Source organism: Camelus bactrianus, chromosome 3 (genome assembly GCF_048773025.1).
Source record: "Camelus bactrianus isolate YW-2024 breed Bactrian camel chromosome 3, ASM4877302v1, whole genome shotgun sequence".
Lineage (NCBI taxonomy): Eukaryota > Metazoa > Chordata > Mammalia > Artiodactyla > Camelidae > Camelus > Camelus bactrianus.
In genome coordinates this window covers 92,966,208-92,985,866 of record NC_133541.1, presented here as the reverse complement: position 1 = coordinate 92,985,866, position 19,659 = coordinate 92,966,208, and the positions used below count along the sequence as shown (strand labels likewise).

At 35.3% G+C, this 19,659-nt stretch overlaps 1 protein-coding gene across 3 annotated transcripts in view; it reads left to right on the top strand.

The window, feature by feature from the left end:
- FNIP1 (folliculin interacting protein 1) overlaps positions 1-19,659 on the top strand; it is a 111,723-nt gene that overhangs the window by 87,562 nt on the left and 4,502 nt on the right. For 2 of the 3 annotated variants that reach the window (XM_010971577.3, XM_010971576.3), the window contains 6 exons: positions 4,945-5,091; positions 5,963-6,132; positions 8,872-10,285; positions 11,247-11,415; positions 15,449-15,646; positions 19,412-19,527. In XM_010971577.3, the coding sequence (XP_010969879.2) occupies positions 4,945-5,091; positions 5,963-6,132; positions 8,872-10,285; positions 11,247-11,415; positions 15,449-15,646; positions 19,412-19,527 (2,214 nt within the window). Of the gene's footprint in view, positions 1-4,944; positions 5,092-5,962; positions 6,133-8,267; positions 10,286-11,246; positions 11,416-15,448; positions 15,647-19,411; positions 19,528-19,659 lie in introns of those variants that run through there. The other variant, XM_045507763.2, reaches the window with a different exon arrangement.

Sequence of the window (19,659 nt, the reverse complement as noted above, 5' to 3'; positions counted from 1 at the left end):
CCGTTTATTGAAGAGGTTATCCTATCTCCATCATATATTTTTCCCTCCTTTATCATAAATTAATTCACCATACATGCATGGATTTATTTCTGGGCTCTCTATTCTGTTCCATTGATTTATGTGTCTGTTTTTATGCCAGTACCATACTGTTTGGATTACTCTAGTTTTGTAATATAGTTTGAAATCAGGACGCATGATACCTCCAGCTTTGTTCTTCTTTCTCATGATTGTTTTGACTATTCAGGATTTTACCTGGTTCTATACAAATTTTAGGATTGTTCTATTTCTGTGAAAAATGCCATTGAAATTTTGTTAGTTGCATTAAATTTGTAGATTGTTTTGGATAATGTGAGCATGGTTTTATTCGAGTTGTTTAGCTGACTTTGGACTAGAATTAATATAAATACATGTTTTGAACAATTCTCTTTGCTTAGTTGCCTAAAAGAATCCTGCAGTATTTTTTTTTTTAAGTTCTACATTTTGCAGTATTACAAAGCAATACATATTTGCCTTTGCACTTTGAGCTGTATCTTGCATTATTGGATTACAGTTTCTTTTTTGCAGTCACAAGCTTTGTGGCAGAAGGTCAAGAATCCTTATTTGAGCTCTGAGGAAACATTATAGATCCAGCTGAGGTTACCAGAATAGTAAATATTGTCATAAGACTCATTCCTGGTAGAATACTGATCTTGCTCTTAGGTTATATCCACCATTTTTATTTAAATTTTTTTTGTGTTAAATATTTCTGAGTTAATTGCTGTGATATAGGGTAGTATGAATGGCCTAGCCTTAAATTTTTAATATTACTTAGAATTTACAACATGTATGAGTTATAAAACAATTGTAAATATATGTCCTGATTGTGTACCTTCCCTTGTTGTATTAGTTTGATTATTTTACTTCAGTCACTGGGCAAATCTGAAAGACTGTATAAAACAGTGAAGCATACTTACAGTATTTAAAAAATACTTTACAAACTCTTACAGTTTTTACTAAGAGGTCTATCTGTAATATACTTTTAATATTACAGTTGACCCTTATTATTTACAGAGTCTGTATTTGTGAAGTCACCTACTTGCTGAAATTTATTTATAACCCTTAAGTATACCTACAGTGCTTTTATGATCATTTGTAGACATGTGCAGAGCATTGAAAATTTTGAGTGTCCTGACACACACATACCCACATGAGGTCAAACAAGACAGTGCTCTGCCTTCTTGTTTCAGCTCTCATTCTGTAAACAAGCATCCTTCTCATGATCTGTTTAGTGCCACTTTTTTTTAAAGCACTTTTTTGCTTTTTCTTTGTTATTTTGCTATTAAAAATGGCCCCAAAGCATAGTGCTGAAATGCTATCTAATGTTTCTAAGTGCAGGAAAGTTGTGATGTGCCTTAAAGAGAAAATACATGTGTTAGGTAAACTTTGTTAAAGTGTAAGACATAGTGCTGTTGCCTGTGAATTCATTGTTAATGAATCAACAGTATGTTAAATAAGGTGTCTTTAAAGAGAAACCCACATGAAACAAGATTATGTACTGATGGATTGTCAAAAATGTGACCAAAGGCTCACAGGAACCTAATCCCATATTTTTCCCTAGAAACAGTGAGTGATTGTTTACTAATTCAATATTTGTGTTGACTTTATGGAACATTATTGCAAATAATGAAAATCTATCATACTTTATTTTAAAATTAAGTGGTTATTAAAAATTACAATTAGCTGATTTTTAAAGTAGGTGATTGTTTGAAACTAGATGATTAATGAATTTTGGGTAGTTGAGAAGAGGAAGGAAATGATTTACAAGTATACAGAAGCCCCAAAACCCAGAAAAGTGGGAAGTATGTTTGGTTAGCATTGCTGTGCGGCAGAAATGAAGTCCTTGAATTTTTACTTGGACTTCATGTGTATCATACAGTGAAAATCAAACCATGTCACAGTTCCCTTGCAGCTAAAGGAACCTTTCATTCTCTAGGAACAGATCAAGAAAAATAAAGGGTCAGATGATTGGAAACAATAGCCCTTCTTACCATTAAAGGGTGGAGTATAATCCTTAAAGGGGGAGGAAAGCACTGTTACTTCTAGGTTGTTAATGACAACATAGAGTTGTATAGAGTAAGAAGCACTGTTGCATAATTAATTTTTTTGCCTTCTTTGCACTTGATATACTTAAAGTTCAAGGATACACAAGGTCATGTTACATATCCTTAAACGGTAAAACACTGAAGTTAATGTCCTCAGTGGGCCACGGTGATAAGGCTCTCACCCATGACACAGAGACTTGTAGTAGAGACTAATATGCTGACGAAACTCATGGAAAATCAGTTGATCAGCTCATTCCTTTAATCAAAAAGTTTCTTTTAATCAGAATATATTCTCGTGGTCAAGAAACAAAAAATACACTGAAAGTTCTGATAATGAAAAATAAATGAATCTTGTTGTACCTCTCCTATCCCCATCCTGAATTCCCAAGAACATTCTCTTTTAACTCTTAAAATTTCTTTTTGTTATTTACCTCCATATTATTATACAGTATATTTAATGCAGCTGTTTCTTGGTTTATCAATGGTAAAGCATATTTATCTTCTGCCATGAATTAATACCTGCCCCTTAGCCCTTTAACTTTTCAGTATAGTTCTAGCACTATCTTGTCTGTCAGCTCTAGAAAATTGTCTGCTTTCTCCGATAATTTATTTTCCTCTCGTTTGAATCTATTTTATGAGAAACTGAGACCCCTGGATTGATCTTTTTTATGTCTGTTTTCTTCCATGTTTTCCTTTTTCTGAAAGTATTATTTTCTGTTTCCTCTGGAGTCATTTTGTGTGTGTGTGTTTCTGTCTTTCTGTTCGTGTCCCTTTCTCCTTGGAGGCTTTCCCTGTACATCAATATTTTGGTTTCTCATTCAGAGTTGAAAAAGGCACCAAAATGTAGATTGGGAGCACAGCCTGGAGAATCTCACTTTAGGGCTTGTTTTCTTTTTCACTCCCTGAAGGAGTATGTTTAAACATTATTTCCCCCTCATTGCTACTTCTGCCATGAAATTTTAATGCCACAAGATTTACTGTGTATCTATTTATGTACTGTGAAAGATTCAGATTATCAGAAGGGTTTGGGGATGTCATTTCTCTGGGCTGGTCAGTAGCAACATCTGTTCTCCTATCTAGTTATTCTGTGGGAAAATGGGGTAGAGGTAGGGGACGCCAACCACTAATGGACCTTGAATTAGTCTCTCAGTTTATAGCTCTACATAAGGCCTGCCCTCTGTTTTACCAGGCACTTGTGAGTCCTGAGACGCTTCCTGCTTTATGGGTGCAAATCTGCTCCTTTTTGTACATGTCCCCCTCTGTAAGCACTGTAACCCATTATGTTCCTCTACCTTACTACTTCAGTTGACATTCTTTCCTATGGTTTGTCTTCTAGAATTTTATTAAATTTTTAATTTTAATTTTCACTAAGGTTCCTCCTCAGTTCTGTTTGTTGTAGTGGTTCATTTGTTTTCAAATTATTAAGTGGTGTTCAGTTGGTGTATCAGAACTGAAAGGATAAACATTTGTGTTTAATCTTCCATCCAATCTGGACATCCTTAATAGTTTTTAAAAGTAAGCATTTCCATGTATCTCTAGTTTATATTCTAGTTGTATTTTTCTCTGTAAGATACCATTAATTTTTTTCTTTCTTTGTATCTATTTATTTATTTCTAAGTTCTCATCCATTGTTTTATGCCATACCAAGAACTCATTACTGTAACCTGTATTTGTCACTTTTATTTATTGTAATATGTATACCGGGTTGAGACTCAGTTTAGCTTGTACAAGCAAGAGAATTCTTTTCCTTTTTTAGATTTTAGGTGTTAGAAAATTATACTGAGGTAGGTGTTAGACCTTCATGGAGATCTCCAAGCACTTTCTAGAGCTTTACTCTCTATCTAATCTAGTAGCCATTAGCTACATGTGGCTATTTTAATCAATTTAAATTAAATCAAATATAAAGTCCAGTTCCTCAGTCACATCGGCCACATTTCAAGTATTCCATAACCACATATGACTAGTGGCTATCAAGTTGGACAGCACAGATGTAGAGCATCCCCATCATTGCCAAAAGTTCTGTTAGACAGCACTGTTCTAGAGAGTAGAAAGTAGGACACCGCTCTGTAGCTTCTGAGCAACTGACTAGTTTCTTAAGCCCCAAGTTTACAGGAGTTGCTTATTCTGGTGAGTGTATAAGATTTCACTGAATAGATATCAACTTTAAAGGAAAAGAATTGACATCTTAAAGGTATCCTTAATGCCTTTAGGAAAGAGTGCAAGTCACAGGACTAGCTGTTATCTAAAGGAATGCAAGAGAGACAGCCAGAATTGCACTGTCATAATGATGCAATAATCTTCTTTTGTGTTGATTCAAGGAAGAATGTCAGAACATTGAGAGAGAGTCGTAAAATATAGTATGCATATAGTGTCCTCATCAGCCTTCAGAGCTTTACTAATGAGCCTCAGCATAGGCAAGAAAATGATGACAATAAACTATTGTTTTGAGTGGGTACATGGCTAAACTATTACCCCATTTAAAGTATTTTTCTTTGTTGTTGATTATTTGCAATATATTTAAGTACAGCTTATACCTTGGAAATGTAGGGCTGAAAGGGGCTCTGAAAATTATATAGTCTTATGCTTTCATTTTACAGGTAAGGAAAACTGATGATTAAAGTAGGGAAATAATTTACCTGAAACCACACAGTCTTTAAGCCATTGTAAGACCAACACATTTGAGTTCATGTACAAAGCATTTCCCTTGATGCTGTGCTGATGACAAAGAAGGAAAGATTTGATTCATTGTCTCTTCTCAAAAGCTTTGATAATCTAGATGGGAGACCCAAGCCAACAACATAAACTTTTAACAGTCTGTAATTCTGGAAACTATGAATTTCATAATATGTTTTTCTCTTTTTAGAACAACAATTTGTAATCTTTACACAATGCCACGAATTGGAGAGCCTGTGTGGCTTACAATGATGTCGGGGACTCCAGAAAAGAACCAGCTTTGCCATCGTTTCATGAAGGAGTTCACCTTTCTAATGGAAAATGCTTCCAAAAACCAGTATGGCTTATTCTACATATCTGTCAGTCTAAGCTATCTTAACTGTATTTTAGCTATTATTTACTGTAACTAGACATCTAGATTATGATCAAACTTAATTACAAAAGTGAAAGAATTAACCGTTATCTTTAGAGTTATTTCATATTATTAATAAGCAAAACAGAGTTACAAAAGATAAATAATAGATAGGGTGTAAAAAAAGGCCAAAGAAGCTTATGAATGAAAAACAGTAGAAATGTCTTTAATTGTGTTAAATTAAAATTCCTGACATCTTACAGAACTCTCTGAGACTTCTTACTTTTTTATGAATTATATCCATATATTCAGTTTCATTCTATAGAAAAGAAGTTGAAAAATACATAAGGAAGTGTCAGGATTCCAGTAACACATTTGTAGTATGATACTTTATCATATTGTTTTCTTCTGGTCATTCCTCAAATTCCTGGAATCCAGATGAGTTTTATTTTTTATTCTCTTTAACGGTAGACAGTTTTCCTAATACTTTCCTTCATTTTCCATTCAGTAATTTGGAAATGTATAGACATACTGGTTGATTCATTAATATATGTGTGTATTAAACACTGAAAAGAATCCATAGTTTTTCAAGTAAAGTGGCATTTTTATTTTGTAATTATGGTTAGAAATAGATCCTTGTGAATGCTGTCTTTGTTTTAAAGATTTTTCTTTTAACTCCTACCTAACCAAAATATTTATTAACTTTCATTTTTATCCTGGTGATAGACTGATACTTTCTTCTCTTCTTTTTTATGCTGTTTGGCCAAATACTCTCCCTGCTTTACTCCGTCACTGCATTTTGCCTAAGGTTTTATGAAAGGAGATTAGAATCTGATAGGATGCATTTTGTTTTCAGATTCTTGCCAGCACTCATTACTGCGGTTCTGACCAATCATCTTGCCTGGGTTCCAACAGTCATGCCAAATGGACAACCACCTATAAAAATATTTTTAGAAAAACATTCCTCTCAGAGTGTGGACATGTTGGCAAAGACTCATCCATATAACCCACTTTGGGCACAACTGGGTATGTGTTCTGAAAACCCTTATATTATGCATTATATTTAGACTTTTGTGTCGAGTTATTTTATAGCAAAAATTAATATGAAGAAATTAAGTGCTCTGTTTTCCTTCCTTTGTTCTAAAGTACCTCTTCCTTACTTGTTCTTTCATGTCTGCTAAATTGTCTTATCCCCATCTTATGCCTGATTATCATTCCTTGTAGTTCAGGAACTGCAGCTAGAACAAGAGGAGCAGGATGATGGCTGATTTACTAGTAACTTCAAGGTCTTCAGGGTGTTTTGTATTAGATACCTTCCTAGAAAGAATGAATGAACAAAATCACCTGTAATAGCTAGAATAACCTGGTTAACTGAGAAGCAGTCATTGAGGTTTCTATCATTCCACTTTTGTTTGTTGAGTAATTTTTGAAAATGTTTCCCTTAGTGCTAGGCCCTCCACTAAATAAATAGGTAACAGGAGAGAGGAATTAGTTGATGAGTTGACAGTCATTAGGAAGGCAGTATAGCATGTTGCTTATATTTAAGCACAAGCTGTAGAGTTAGGCAGACCACGTTTGAATCATAGTTTCCTTATTTATAAAGTGGAGATAGTAATAAATGGTACATACCTCATAAAGTAGTGAAAATTAAATGAGATATTTACAGTACTTAGGACAGTGTCTGGTAAATGTAGTTGCTGTTACTTTTCTTACTCTATTGCTGTTTGGTTATGGGGGAGGAGTGTGATGAGCACATTTCAGTGATCTGGTAGAAACTTAAACTTCCCTTAGGTTCTGGTGGTGAGTGAGCTTGCCAGGCAGATTGTCATGTGGCTTATTGATTCATATAACCAGCTTCCCTCCCTCATTCCTACCCTCTCTGTTTCCTCCCTTACTCTCTTTTTTCCTTCCTTCTGCATAATTGAGGGATAATTGACATATAGCAAACACATATATAAAGCATAGAACCTTCTAAGTTTTGATATATATATAAAATATATATACCTCTGAAACCATCACCAGAATCAAGATGGTGAGCATATTCATCACTACAAAAGTTTCTCATGCTCTTTTGTAATCCCTCCCTTTTATTCCTCCCTATTCTGCCTATTTACTTTCCCTTATTATACTCAGCCGCTGGTCTGCTTTCTGTAACTATAGATTGGTTTGCCATTTCTGGAATTTTATATAGATGGAATCATAATACTGTGTGCTTTTTTTGGTCTGAATTCTTTCATTCAGCATAATTATTTTGAGGTTCATCTGTGTTATCTGTATTAATAGTTAATTCCTTTTTAATGCTGAGTAGTATTTCATTTTATAATATTAACTTACCTTTTTTCAAATCAAGTAATTCAGTAGTCCTCTTTTAAATTTGAACGTTTCAAATCTGTTTTCAATTCTATAATCATTTATTGAATGTACAATATACTTAAGGCTCTGGGTGAAGCTCACTGGAAGGTGTAAAGGTGAATGATACCTAGTCCTTGCCTTTAAGAAGTGACAGACTTATACTGTACATAAAATATATGTGGACAATAACGATAATTCAAAGGAACTATAAGAGAAATGAAAAACTCAGTGGGAGTTCAATTAGGGAAGCTTCCTTTGGACTGGCAGAGACACGGAGGGAAGGGAAAGTATATAGCACTATTAAAGGGGTCTAGGTATTGAAAGTACTGATCATATTCAGGGGTCCTATTTAAGTAGTCCCACTTTAAGTGGGATTTAGGGTGACTAAAGGTGAAAAAGGGTAACTATCAGAAGATTAACCTGAAAGAGTAAAGTAGAACCAATCATGAAAGACTTACCATGCCATCCAGTTTCAATTTATTCCGTAATTAGTGGGAACCTTGGGAGTAGTTTTGAACAGTGACATGATGGTACTAAATACAGTTCCTTAGCCAGAAGAGAAAATTTATCATAATACTGTCTATAGCATATTATTTGAGACCTATTTATATTTGTTCCTTTAAAAAGTGTGTCGTTTTTCTAAAGTAAAAGTAGAGGTTTTTAAATGTGTCTAGTGACAACTTGCAAAACTTGAATTAAATTTAATTATTTTGTATACTCCATTTTTAAGTGTGTTTTAGCACCAGTTTCTTTGTTGGTTTAAATTTGAGCTACAGCATAAATACAGAAATGACATTAATTACTCCTAGGTCCTCTCTTCCCCCTTTTTAAATGTGGTGGCTCTTCATGTCTCGTATGGATACAGAAGTGACAGTGAATCACATGGCTGAACATGTCGCCCTGTTTTGTTTATCCTGAGTATCCAACCCTCTCAGGAATGAAATGGAAAATGGATTTTTAAAAACATGGGAGCTAGTGTGGAGTCTTGGGTAGGGGAGCAACAGATGAAGTTCAGGAATATGATTTAAATCAAGAAACAGTAAGTGTGTGATGTGACTGCTCCATTCCACTCTACTCCCTGCTTCAGACAGTACTTCTGCATCTAGGTGAAGTGCTTTGCAAGGGGACTGGCACAGAGCATATTCTTGGTAAATGTGACTTTCACAGCTAACTGTTTGCTTGTGGTTTCAGAACCACTGTAGCTGCTTAAGGAGGAAGCTTGAAAGCCCTTTCTCTCTAGTTAAGACCATTCATTTCATCCTCCTCTCCTGAACAGTCACTCGTTTATTAAGGAACTAAGAGTAAAATCTAAAATATCCCTCATACAATAGGAGTAGGTTTCTGATAATTGAAAATAGCCTGCTTGGCTGGATCTGTAGAAGATGTGTCCATAAACTGATTTTTCCATTTCAGGAGACTTGTATGGTGCTATTGGCTCTCCTGTACGGTTAGCAAGGACTGTGGTAGTTGGCAAACGACAAGATATGGTCCAGAGGCTGCTTTATTTTCTTACTTATTTCATAAGATGCTCTGAACTTCAAGAAACCCATCTTTTAGAAAGCGGAGAAGATGAAGCCATTGTTATGCCAGGCACGGTAATTACTACCACTTTAGAGAAAGGTGAAATCGAAGAATCTGAGTATGTGCTTATCACAATGCATAGAAACAAAAGCAGTTTGCTCTTTAAAGAGTCAGAAGAAACAAGGACTCCTAATTGTAACTGTAAATATTGCAGTCCTCCACTGCTTGGGCATAATATAGAGAATGTTTCACAACAAGAGAGAGAAGATATTCAAAACAGCTCTAAGGAGCTGCTAGGAATTTCAGATGAGTGCCGAATGATTTCTCCTTCTGACTGCCAAGAAGAAAATGCTGTTGATGTTAAACAGTACCGAGATAAATTAAGAACTTGCCTTGACACCAAGTTAGAAACAGTTGTTTGCACAGGCTCTGCTCCAGTAGACAAATGTGCATTGTCAACGTCAGGCTTAAAGCCAGCAGAGGAAACATGGCAGAGTGAGGAATTGCTGGACACGGGTGATCACACAGGTAAAATGTTGAGATCCACGGGAATGGTTGTAGAAAAAAAACCTCCAGATAAGCTTATGACAGCTGCATTTTCTTGTGAGGCAACCCAGACAAAAGTTACTTTCTTGATTGGGGATTCTATGTCACCTGACTCAGATACTGAACTCCGGAGTCAGGCAGTGGTGGATCAGATTACCAGGCATAACACCAAACCACCGAAGGAAGAAAGAGGGACTGTGGATCAGCATCAAGAAACTAAACAAACAACGAAATCTGGAGAGCCTGATACACCGAACATAGTTTCTGGAGAACCCTGCGAACTTCCCTGCTGGAATCATTCAGACCCAGAAAGCATGAGCTTATTTGATGAATATTTTAATGATGATTCAATTGAAACGAGGACTATTGATGATATTCCAGTTAAAACAAGTACAGACAGTAAAGAACACTGCTGTATGTTAGAGTTTTCAAAAAGATTGTGTACAAAAAATGACAAACAGAACAATGAATTTTGTAAATGTGTAGAATCAGTTCACCAAGACTCATGTAAAACCTGCTTTCCTCAGCAAGACCAAAGAGATACACTCTCCATTCTTGTCCCCCATGGGGATAAAGAGAGTTCAGAGAAAAAAATTGCTGTGGGAACTGAATGGGACATTCCAAGAAATGAAAGTTCAGATAGTGCCCTCGGGGATAGTGAAAGTGAAGATACAGGTCATGATATGACTAGACAAGTAAGCATTTACTATGGAGGAGAGCAAGAAGATTGGGCAGAAGAAGATGAGATACCTTTTCCTGGGTAAGTAGGAAGTTTTAACCTGTTATAAACCTTTTATAAATATGAACCATTCTTTTGTTTAGCTGACCTCTGAAAGTTGTTAGTAGTTAATATAAAAGAAGAGATCTTTGTCCTGGACATATTCTCTTTTATTATCTTGTGCTCTTACTTACAAGGATTAAAAGGACACCCACAGGCATCCCAGAAAAGCTTTTTGAAGGCATTAGAGAAAAGTTATGTTGGTGCTTGGGAGACCCCTTAGTGCTTAGAAGTTTTCAAGCCATTTCAGAGCTAATTATGCCCCCTTAAAAGAATCTACACGGTAGGGGGTAGTTATAGCTCAGTGGTAGAGTGCCTGCTTAGCATGCACAAGGTCCTGGGTTCAACTCCCAGTACCCCCATTAAAAATAAATACATACATAAATACATACATACCCTAACTACCTCCCCCTCAAAGAAAAAAAAAAGAATCTGAGCCTGAGCCTGGCAACTAGGAAGAGGTAATCACTGAGAGAAGGTAGAAAATAGCTGTTAGAAGTAAGTTTGGAAATGAGAGGAAAGCATAGAGCGTGTACTCTTGGTCAAGAATACAAGGAGAAGATTCATACTTGAGAAATGTTGTATACCAGGCTTTGAGTTTGTGAGTTACTTATACTTTGTTTCGGATGGTGGTTTCCATAATTTGATTGTATTAAGAATATGTTACATATGTAAAGAACAGCATTCCTTAAGTCTGTTTTGAAAGATTTATGCTCACCTCATTATAAAATTGTTCATCAGACCTTTTTTGGATAGGAAGGATTAGTTAGTGGTCTGATTGAGCCCTTAAGCCAGTTTTATTCAAGGATGGTTTTACTCTTAGTATATTTTGTAGAGATGATGGTATTGGAAATATGTACTAGTAGAGTCCAAATGTTTTCTAATTGCTAAAATATATTTATTTACTAATTAGTTATGCCTTCTTTTGGAACTTTTCTTCCAGGTCAAAGTTAATTGAAGTGAGTGCTGTTCAGCCCAATATTGCCAACTTTGGGAGGTCCTTGCTGGGTGGCTACTGCTCGTCTTATGTGCCTGACTTTGTTCTTCAAGGAATTGGGAATGATGAGAGGCTCCGTCAGTGTCTTGTGTCAGATTTGTCTCATGCTGTGCAGGTGAGTGACCTTCACTGCTCTTAAATTTATTTAGGATGAACTCTGTTTACCAGTAGATCCCAGAATTGCCTTCTGTTTTTGGTCACACTTTGTTGGCTAACATAGTCATTGTTCTTTGAATCCATCTCTTTATACATAATAACCTGCATGTTTGTACCTGTTACCGTGAAAGCAAGTAGAGAGTTTGTGGAATCTATCGAAATGGAAATCTGAAAACACAGAAAATACTGTGTTTATTCATCGATGTTCATCACTAGATTATTTATAATATCAAAAAAGTTGCAAATGCTTCAATGTGAATGAAATTATTTTTCTTGCTTGTATATAGAAGTACAGTTGATTTTGGTGTATTCTTCTTGTATCCTGCCTTGTATCTTTTATTAGTTCTCATAGTTTTTGTGTGTATTCCTTAGGATTGTCTGCATATATGCTCATATTATGTTAATAGACAGCTTCACACCTTCCTTTCCAGTCTGAATGCCTTCTTTTTCTTTTTCTTGCCTAATTGTACAGGCTAGAACTCTGTCAGTACAGTGTGGCGTAAAAGTGCTGATACAGCACATTTCTGTCTTGTTCTTTATCTTAGGCGGGTAACATTGAGTCTTTCATTATTAAGTATGATGTTAGCTGTAGAATTCTTGAGATGCTTTTCATCAGGTGGACAAAGTTCCCTCCTATTCCTAGTATTTTGAATTTTCTGTCCCCCTCACCACCACTCCCTTAAATCATGAGTAAGTGTGGGATTTTGTCAAATGCTTCTTCTGTGTCTATTGAAGTGATCACGTAGTATTTCTTATTTAAACTATTAATGTGATAGATTACATTAATTGATTTTAGATGTTAAACCAATCTTTGTATTCCTGGGCAGGAAATCCTTCTTGTTCATGGTTTATAGTACTCATATAGCATATGAGTTAATTTTTGTATATGGTATAAGATAAATGGTCCAGTTTCATTCTTTTGCAGTGTGGCTGTGTAGTTTTCCCAGCACCATTTACTGAAGAACTGTCCTTTCTCCACTGTATATTCTTGAGTCCTTTGTCATAAATTAATTGAGCATATATACATGGATTTACATCTGTGTTCTCTAGTCCCTGTTGCTCATCTTTTAGAATAACTTTTTTTCTCTTATTGTTCGAAATAACATTGATACTATTGCTGTGTTTTATGAATTTAAGGTTATTTCTGTAGGCTAAACTCCCAGAAATGAAGTTACTGGCCAATTGTTAAGGTTAGGACTATTTTCATGTTCTTGTTGCATGTTTGGTAGTTTCTCCTCCAAAAGGTGATGCTAGTTTGAACAGCAATTTGTAACATCCCTAAGATCTTTGTTCCCTTTGTGACACTAAGGGGTGTCTCTCTCTCTCTTTTTTTTTTTCTAAGATAATTGAAGAAAACTGTCTAGTTTTGAGGAAAGTACACTGACGTTGATTTGGTACCTTTTGAATTTAAAAGTGCAATTTGCAAGGCCATGTTTGAACGCCTAGCAGGCAACTGAAAAATCAGGTTTTGTGACATGGTGGAGATATGGGAGTATCTGCTAGAGAGGAAATACTTGAATATTTGGAATTTTATGTATTGAAATTCTGGAAATGCCTAGGAGAAAAAAGGGGCTGGTAAGATTGTAGTTAAATTTGTATTGTAGAAGTTACAAACTCAGAGAAAAAAATGTTTTAAAAAAATAAAACTTTAGATTTACTGCTTCTTTCTCATATTTATACACTTACTATTTTTATTTTTATTTTATTTTTAACACATATATTGTGGTATGATTCCTGTACAGTAAACCACACATACTTCACATGTACAATCTGATGAATTTTGATAGATGTATATACACCAATGAAACCACCACCACAGTCAAGGTAGCTATAACATTTCCATCACTCACCAACTGGTGCAAATTTCGAATTCCCAATTTATCCCTTCCCACCCCTTTTACCCACCTTTAACCAAGCCATAAGTTTGTTCTCTATGACTGTGAGTCTGTTTCTGTTTTGTAGATACATTTTTTTTTTAGATTCCACATATAAGTGATATCATATGGTATTTTTCTTTCTCTTTCTTTCTTCACTTCAGATATTCTGACAGTCTCCAGATCCATCCATGTTGCTGCAAATGGCGTTATTTTATTCTTTTTTATGGCTGAGTAGTATTCGTGTGTGTGTGTGTGTGTGTGTGTGCGCGCACCCCCCCCCCCAAATCTTTATCCAGTCATCTGTTGATGGACATTTGGGTTATTTCCATGTCTTGGCTATTGTAAATAATGCTGCGGTGAACACTGGGGTGCTTGTGTCTTTCTGAATTATATTTTCCTCCAGATATATGCCCAGGAGTGGGATTGCTGGATCATATAGTGAATCTATTTTTAGTTTTTTGAGGAATCTTTATACTGTCCTCCATAGTGGCGGCACCAATTTACATTCCCATCAACAGTGTAGGAGGGTTCCTTTTTCTCCACACCCTGTCCGGCATTTATAATTTGTGAACTGTTTAATGATGTGACCATTCTGACTGGTGAGAGGTGATATCTCATTGTAGTTTTGACTTGCATTTCTCTAACAATTAGTGATGTTGAGCATCTTTTCATGTGCTTGTTGGCCATCTGTATGTCTTCTTTGGAGAGATGTCTATTTAGATCTTCTGCCCATTTTTTGATTGAGTTGCTTTTTTTTTGATGTTAAGCTGTATGAGATATTTGTATATTTTGGAAACTAGTCCCTTGTTGGGTACATCATTTGCAAATATTTTCTCCCATTCTGTAGGTTGTCTTTTCATTTTGTTGATGCAAAAGCTTGTAAGTTTAATTAGATCCCAATGTATTACTTTTGCTCTTATTTCCATTACTCTAGGAGTTGGTTCTAAAAAAATATTGCTTTGATTTATGTCAAAGAGTGTTCTGCCTATGTATTCCTCTAGGAATAGGAGACTTACGGTATCTGGTGTTACATTTAGATCTTTAATCCATTTTGAGTTTATTTTCTGTATATAGTGTTAGAGAATGTTCTAATTTCAGTCTTTTACAGGTAGCTGTCTAGTTTTCCCAGCATCACTTATTGAAGAGACTGTCTTTTCTCCATTGTATATTCTTGCCTTCTTTGTCATAGATTAATTGACTATAAATGTGTGCAATTATTTCTGGACTTTCTGTCCTGTACTGTTGATCTGTATGTCTGTTTTTGTGCCAGTACCATACTGTTTTGATTATGGTAGCTTTGTAGTATAGTCTGAAGTCAAGGAGCATGATTTCCCTCAGCTCTGTTCTCCTTTTTCAAGACTATTTTGGCTATCTGGGGTCTTTTGTGTTCCATACAGATTTTAACATTTTTCTTTCATTCCAGCTCTGTGAAAAATGTCATTGATAATTTGATAGGGATTGCATCGAATCTGTATATTACCTTTGGTAGTATGGCCATTTTAACAATATTGATTATTCCAGTCCAAGAACACTGTATATCTTTCATCTATTTATGTCACCTTTGATTTCTTTCATCAGTATATTATAGTTTTTGGAGTACAGGTCCTTTACCTCATTAGATAGGTTTATTCCTAGGTATTTTATTCAGTGGTAAATGGGATTAATTAATGCCTGACAGGCTAGGATAGTTAGCACAGAATCTTATCATTGACTTGTTCATGTGAATTCCTGTCTTATCTGTTTTAAAAATATTTAGCTCTTTCAAGGTAAAAACATTTTCTTTCAGTTTCCTTGTACATAGCTAGTACTCAACAAACTTGTGGCATGAACGAATGAATGAATAATCAAAAGACTGGTGAAAGTTAAATTCTAGATTAAAGGATACAGAGTTCTGGTAATGATTTGCTACCTATGATGATTTCTGTAAGATATCTAAGGGTGTTTGTTATTGAGTTACTTTACTATTTCATTCTCCACTGTTAAGGATTCTTTGGCAGCAGCTCTCAGAATTTTGTATTTTTTTTTTTTCTGTTTTTGTTTAGTGTCTCTCCTTGCCTCATTTCATTAACATTATCTTAGAAAACTTTATTTTAAGATTAATTCTTTGTTTTCCAGCATCCAGTATTGGATGAACCAATAGCAGAAGCTGTCTGTATTATAGCAGATATGGATAAATGGACTGTTCAAGTGGCCAGTAGCCAGAGACGAATGACAGACAATAAACTGGGAAAGGAAGTATTGGTTTCCAGTCTTGTTTCCAATCTGCTTCATTCCACTCTTCAGCTATATAAACATAACTTGTCTCCAAATTTTGTAAGTATGTGTAAGACTTGAATTAATAATTTGTGCCTACATGGAATACCACTGTTAGCTTCATCATTGTTTTCCTGAAAGAAAGGGTTATGGACTGAACGTGTTCCCCTAAAATCAGTGTGTTGAAACCATAACTCCCCAGTGTAACATATTTGGAGTTGGGCCTTGGGAAGGTAAATAGGGTTAGATTAGGCCATGAGAGAGGGACTCCCATGATGGAATTAGTGGCCTTGTGAAAGAGGAAGAGAAAGATTGTACTCTCTCCACCATGTGAGGACACAGAGAGGAGGCAGCCATCTACCAGCCAGGAAGAGAGTTCTCACTGAAACTCAGCCATATGGGCACCCTGATCCCAGACTTTGAGCCTCCAGAACTGTGAGAAAATAATTCTGTTATTTAAGCAATTGAGTCTGGTATTTTATTATGGCAGCTCAAGCTGACTAAGACAGAAAGGGATGTGTATATGTGAATATAGTCTGTGATTTCAGCAGCCAGAACTTAGTGCCTGACTTAGTATCATGTAAGGTATGGACATACAACATCCCCAAGCGTTGTGCAGAATGTCAGCGCATTCTAGATCCTCATTATCATGTCAAGACTTTGAATGATCCCTCTTTGTAACACTGGTAACCTCTCACTGAACACACCATTTCCAGTTTTCAGGGTTCTTTCTTTTTCTTGTTAGGAGAACCATAATATAGCATAGTTAAAAACCTTTGTAGAGACAAACATGGTAAACATCAGATATGACAAACCCACAACTGACATTATACTCAGTGGTGAAAGACTGAAGGTTTACCTGTAAGAACAGGGACAAGACACTGGATGCTCACTCTCACCACTTTTCTTCAACATAGTATTAGAAAGTCTCCTAGCATTATAACTCAATAAAAAATGTTAAAAAAAGAAAGAAAGAAAATCCTAGCAGGGCTGTTAAGAAAGAAGAAACAAAAGGCATCCAGATTGGAAAGGAAGAAGTAAAATTATCTCTTCTTGCAGATATGATCTTATATGAAGAAAACTTAAAGATTCCACCAAAAAAACCCGACACAGCTAATAAATGAATTCAGCTAAGTTGCAAGATAACAAATCAGCACACAAAGATATTTGCATTTCCATATGCTAGGAATGAACAGCCTGAAGAGGAAATTAAGGAAGCACTTAATTTAATAAGCACTTAATAGCATGCAAAGAATAAATTACTTAGGAATAAATTTAACAAAGGAGGCAAAAGACTTGTACACTGAAAACTGCAAAATATCTCTGAGAGAAATTAAAGACATAAATAGATGAAAAGACATCTTATGTTCATAGATTGGAAGACTTGGTGTTTTTAAGATGATACCAAGTATGAAGTTGGACTCCCGCCTCCTAATTTCAAAGCTTACAGAGTGACAATAATCAAAATAGTGTGGTACTAGCATAAGGATAGACACAGACCAACAGAATATAGCATCCCCCAAATAAACCCTCACAAATATGGTCAGTTGATGTTTTGGACAGGAAAGCCAGGACTATTCAAAGGGGAAAGGAGTCTTTTCAACAAATCATGCTGGAAAACTGAATATCCACATGCAGAAGAATGAAATTGAATCCTTCCTTTATACCATATACAAAAATGAACTCAGACTTAAATGTAAACTTAAACAAACCTAAACTTAAGTACTAAAACTACAAAACTCTGAAGAAAACATAGGGGATAATCTTCATGATATTGGATTTGGCAGTAATTCCTTGGAATTGACATCAAAAGCACAGGCAGTAACCTATAATGAAAAAATATGAAAATGAATATATGTATGTACATGTATGACTGAAACATAATGCTGTACACCAGAAGTTGACACAACATTGTATATAAATTGACTCTACTTCAATAAGAAATAAATTAATTTTAAAATTAAGTAAATAAGCGCAGGCAACAGTAAAAGTAAAACAGATAAATTGGGACTTCATCAAATTAAAAAGTGTTATATACCAAAGGACATTGTCAACGGAGTGAAAAAAAAAAAAAAACACAGAACAGGAGGAAATATTTGCTAATTATATATCTGAAAAGAAATTGTTATCCAGAATATATAGAGAACTGCAATGCAACAACAACTAAGAAACAACTCATTGAAAAATAGGCAAAGGACTTGAATAGACATTTCTCTAAAGAAGATATACAAATGGCCGGTAGGCACTTGAGAAGATGTTCAACATCATTAGTCATTAGGAAAATGCAAATCGAAACCACAGTGAGATACCACTTCACACCCATAAGGATGGATATAAGCAAACAAGACTCGAAAATAACTGAGTATTGGTGAGGATGTGGAGGATCTGGAACCACTGTGCATTGCTGGTGTCAATGTAAAATGGTGCAGCTGCTGTGGAAAACAGTTTGGCAGTTCCTCAAAAAGTTTACCACTGTACTGTCAAGTGATCCAGCAAGTCTCCTTCTAGGTTTATACTCAAAACAGCTGAAAGCAGGGACTGAAACAGTTATACTGTAATGTTCACAGCAATATTATTTGCAGTAGCAAAAATTGGAAATAACTCATGATCATAAATAAATGTGTTGTAATACGTGATTGAAACATTATGCTAAGTGAAATATGCAAAATACAAAAGGACAAATATTATATGGTCCCACTTATATGAGGTACCTAGAACAGGCACATTCATAAAAACAGAAAGTAGATAGAGGTTACCAGGGGCTGGGGAAGGAGGAAGTGAGGGGTATATTGTGTACTGGGTACAGAGTTTCTGCTTGGGGTAATGAAAAAAAGTTCTGGAAATGGATAGTGATGGTGGTGCACAACATTGTGAAAATATTTAATGCCACTGAATTGTATACCTTAAAACGGATAATATGGTAACTTGTGTTTTACATATGTATATATGTGTAATAAACTATGTACATATACATTAGTTATATCATATACATGTATTTTGTAAATATTTTATTCTTCACTTAAGGCATTTTCAGCCTACATGTGCATTATAGCACAAACTATACACCACAAAACATTAAGTGTGCCAAGAAATCCATTCATTTGTGGTTTTTTCAAGAAGAAAATGGATTTTTTTAGGAGCTATAACAGCTGATTTTCATTGGAAAGGAGTACTCTGCATGAATTTAGTGTTTTAACACCTGCACTGTCATGTCTTTTCCTCAAACATATATAGCATCAATTAACATGAAAAATCACTTATTTTAGTAAATTGAGCAAGTTAATTGACAATAAACAAAATGTATATGTTTCAGTTTTTAATGTGCCAGCTTAGAAACATTTCTTTTCTAGTGAGGACTATAGAGCATTCTCTGTGAGCCGTTACAGACTTTTTTCTTTTGGTCTTGACAGGATAATGCGGCCTTTCCAATGTAAATTACATGTCTAATGTGTTATGTAAGAGTCATATCTACCAAATTTGAAATATGGATTGTGGTGATAGTTGCACAACATTTCCAATGTAGTTAATGCTTCTCAGTTGTGCAGTTAAAATGGTTAATTTTATATTTAAAATAGTAAATTTTATCTTATGTGTAGTTTACCACGTTTAAGGAAAAAAAAACTGTAGAACCTAAATCTTTGATATGAGCTAGAAAAGAGTGTACATTTCTTTGGCTAAAATCACGTGCTTTAAAAATGTGCTCCAAATGGTAGTTTATGTTGGAATAACTACATAATTGAATTGTCAGATATCATGCTTTGGAATTTGCCATTTCTTAGAGCTACGCACTTTCTGACCTGGTTCTTGATTCCCTTCCACCTGCAGTGTGTAATGCATCTTGAAGACCGGTTACAAGAGCTGTACTTCAAGAGCAAAATGCTGTCTGAGTACCTGAGAGGGCAGATGCGTGTCCATGTCAAGGAGCTGGGAGTGGTTCTAGGGTATGTTCCTGTTTTCTTTCCTAGCTTTGGTTTCTCATTGCACTGTATTTAGGCAAGGAATATTCTTCAGAACTGCCTTTTTTCCTTTTAAGTGTTTCCCCTTGTTAGAAGCTGTACATTGTTGTCATCTGG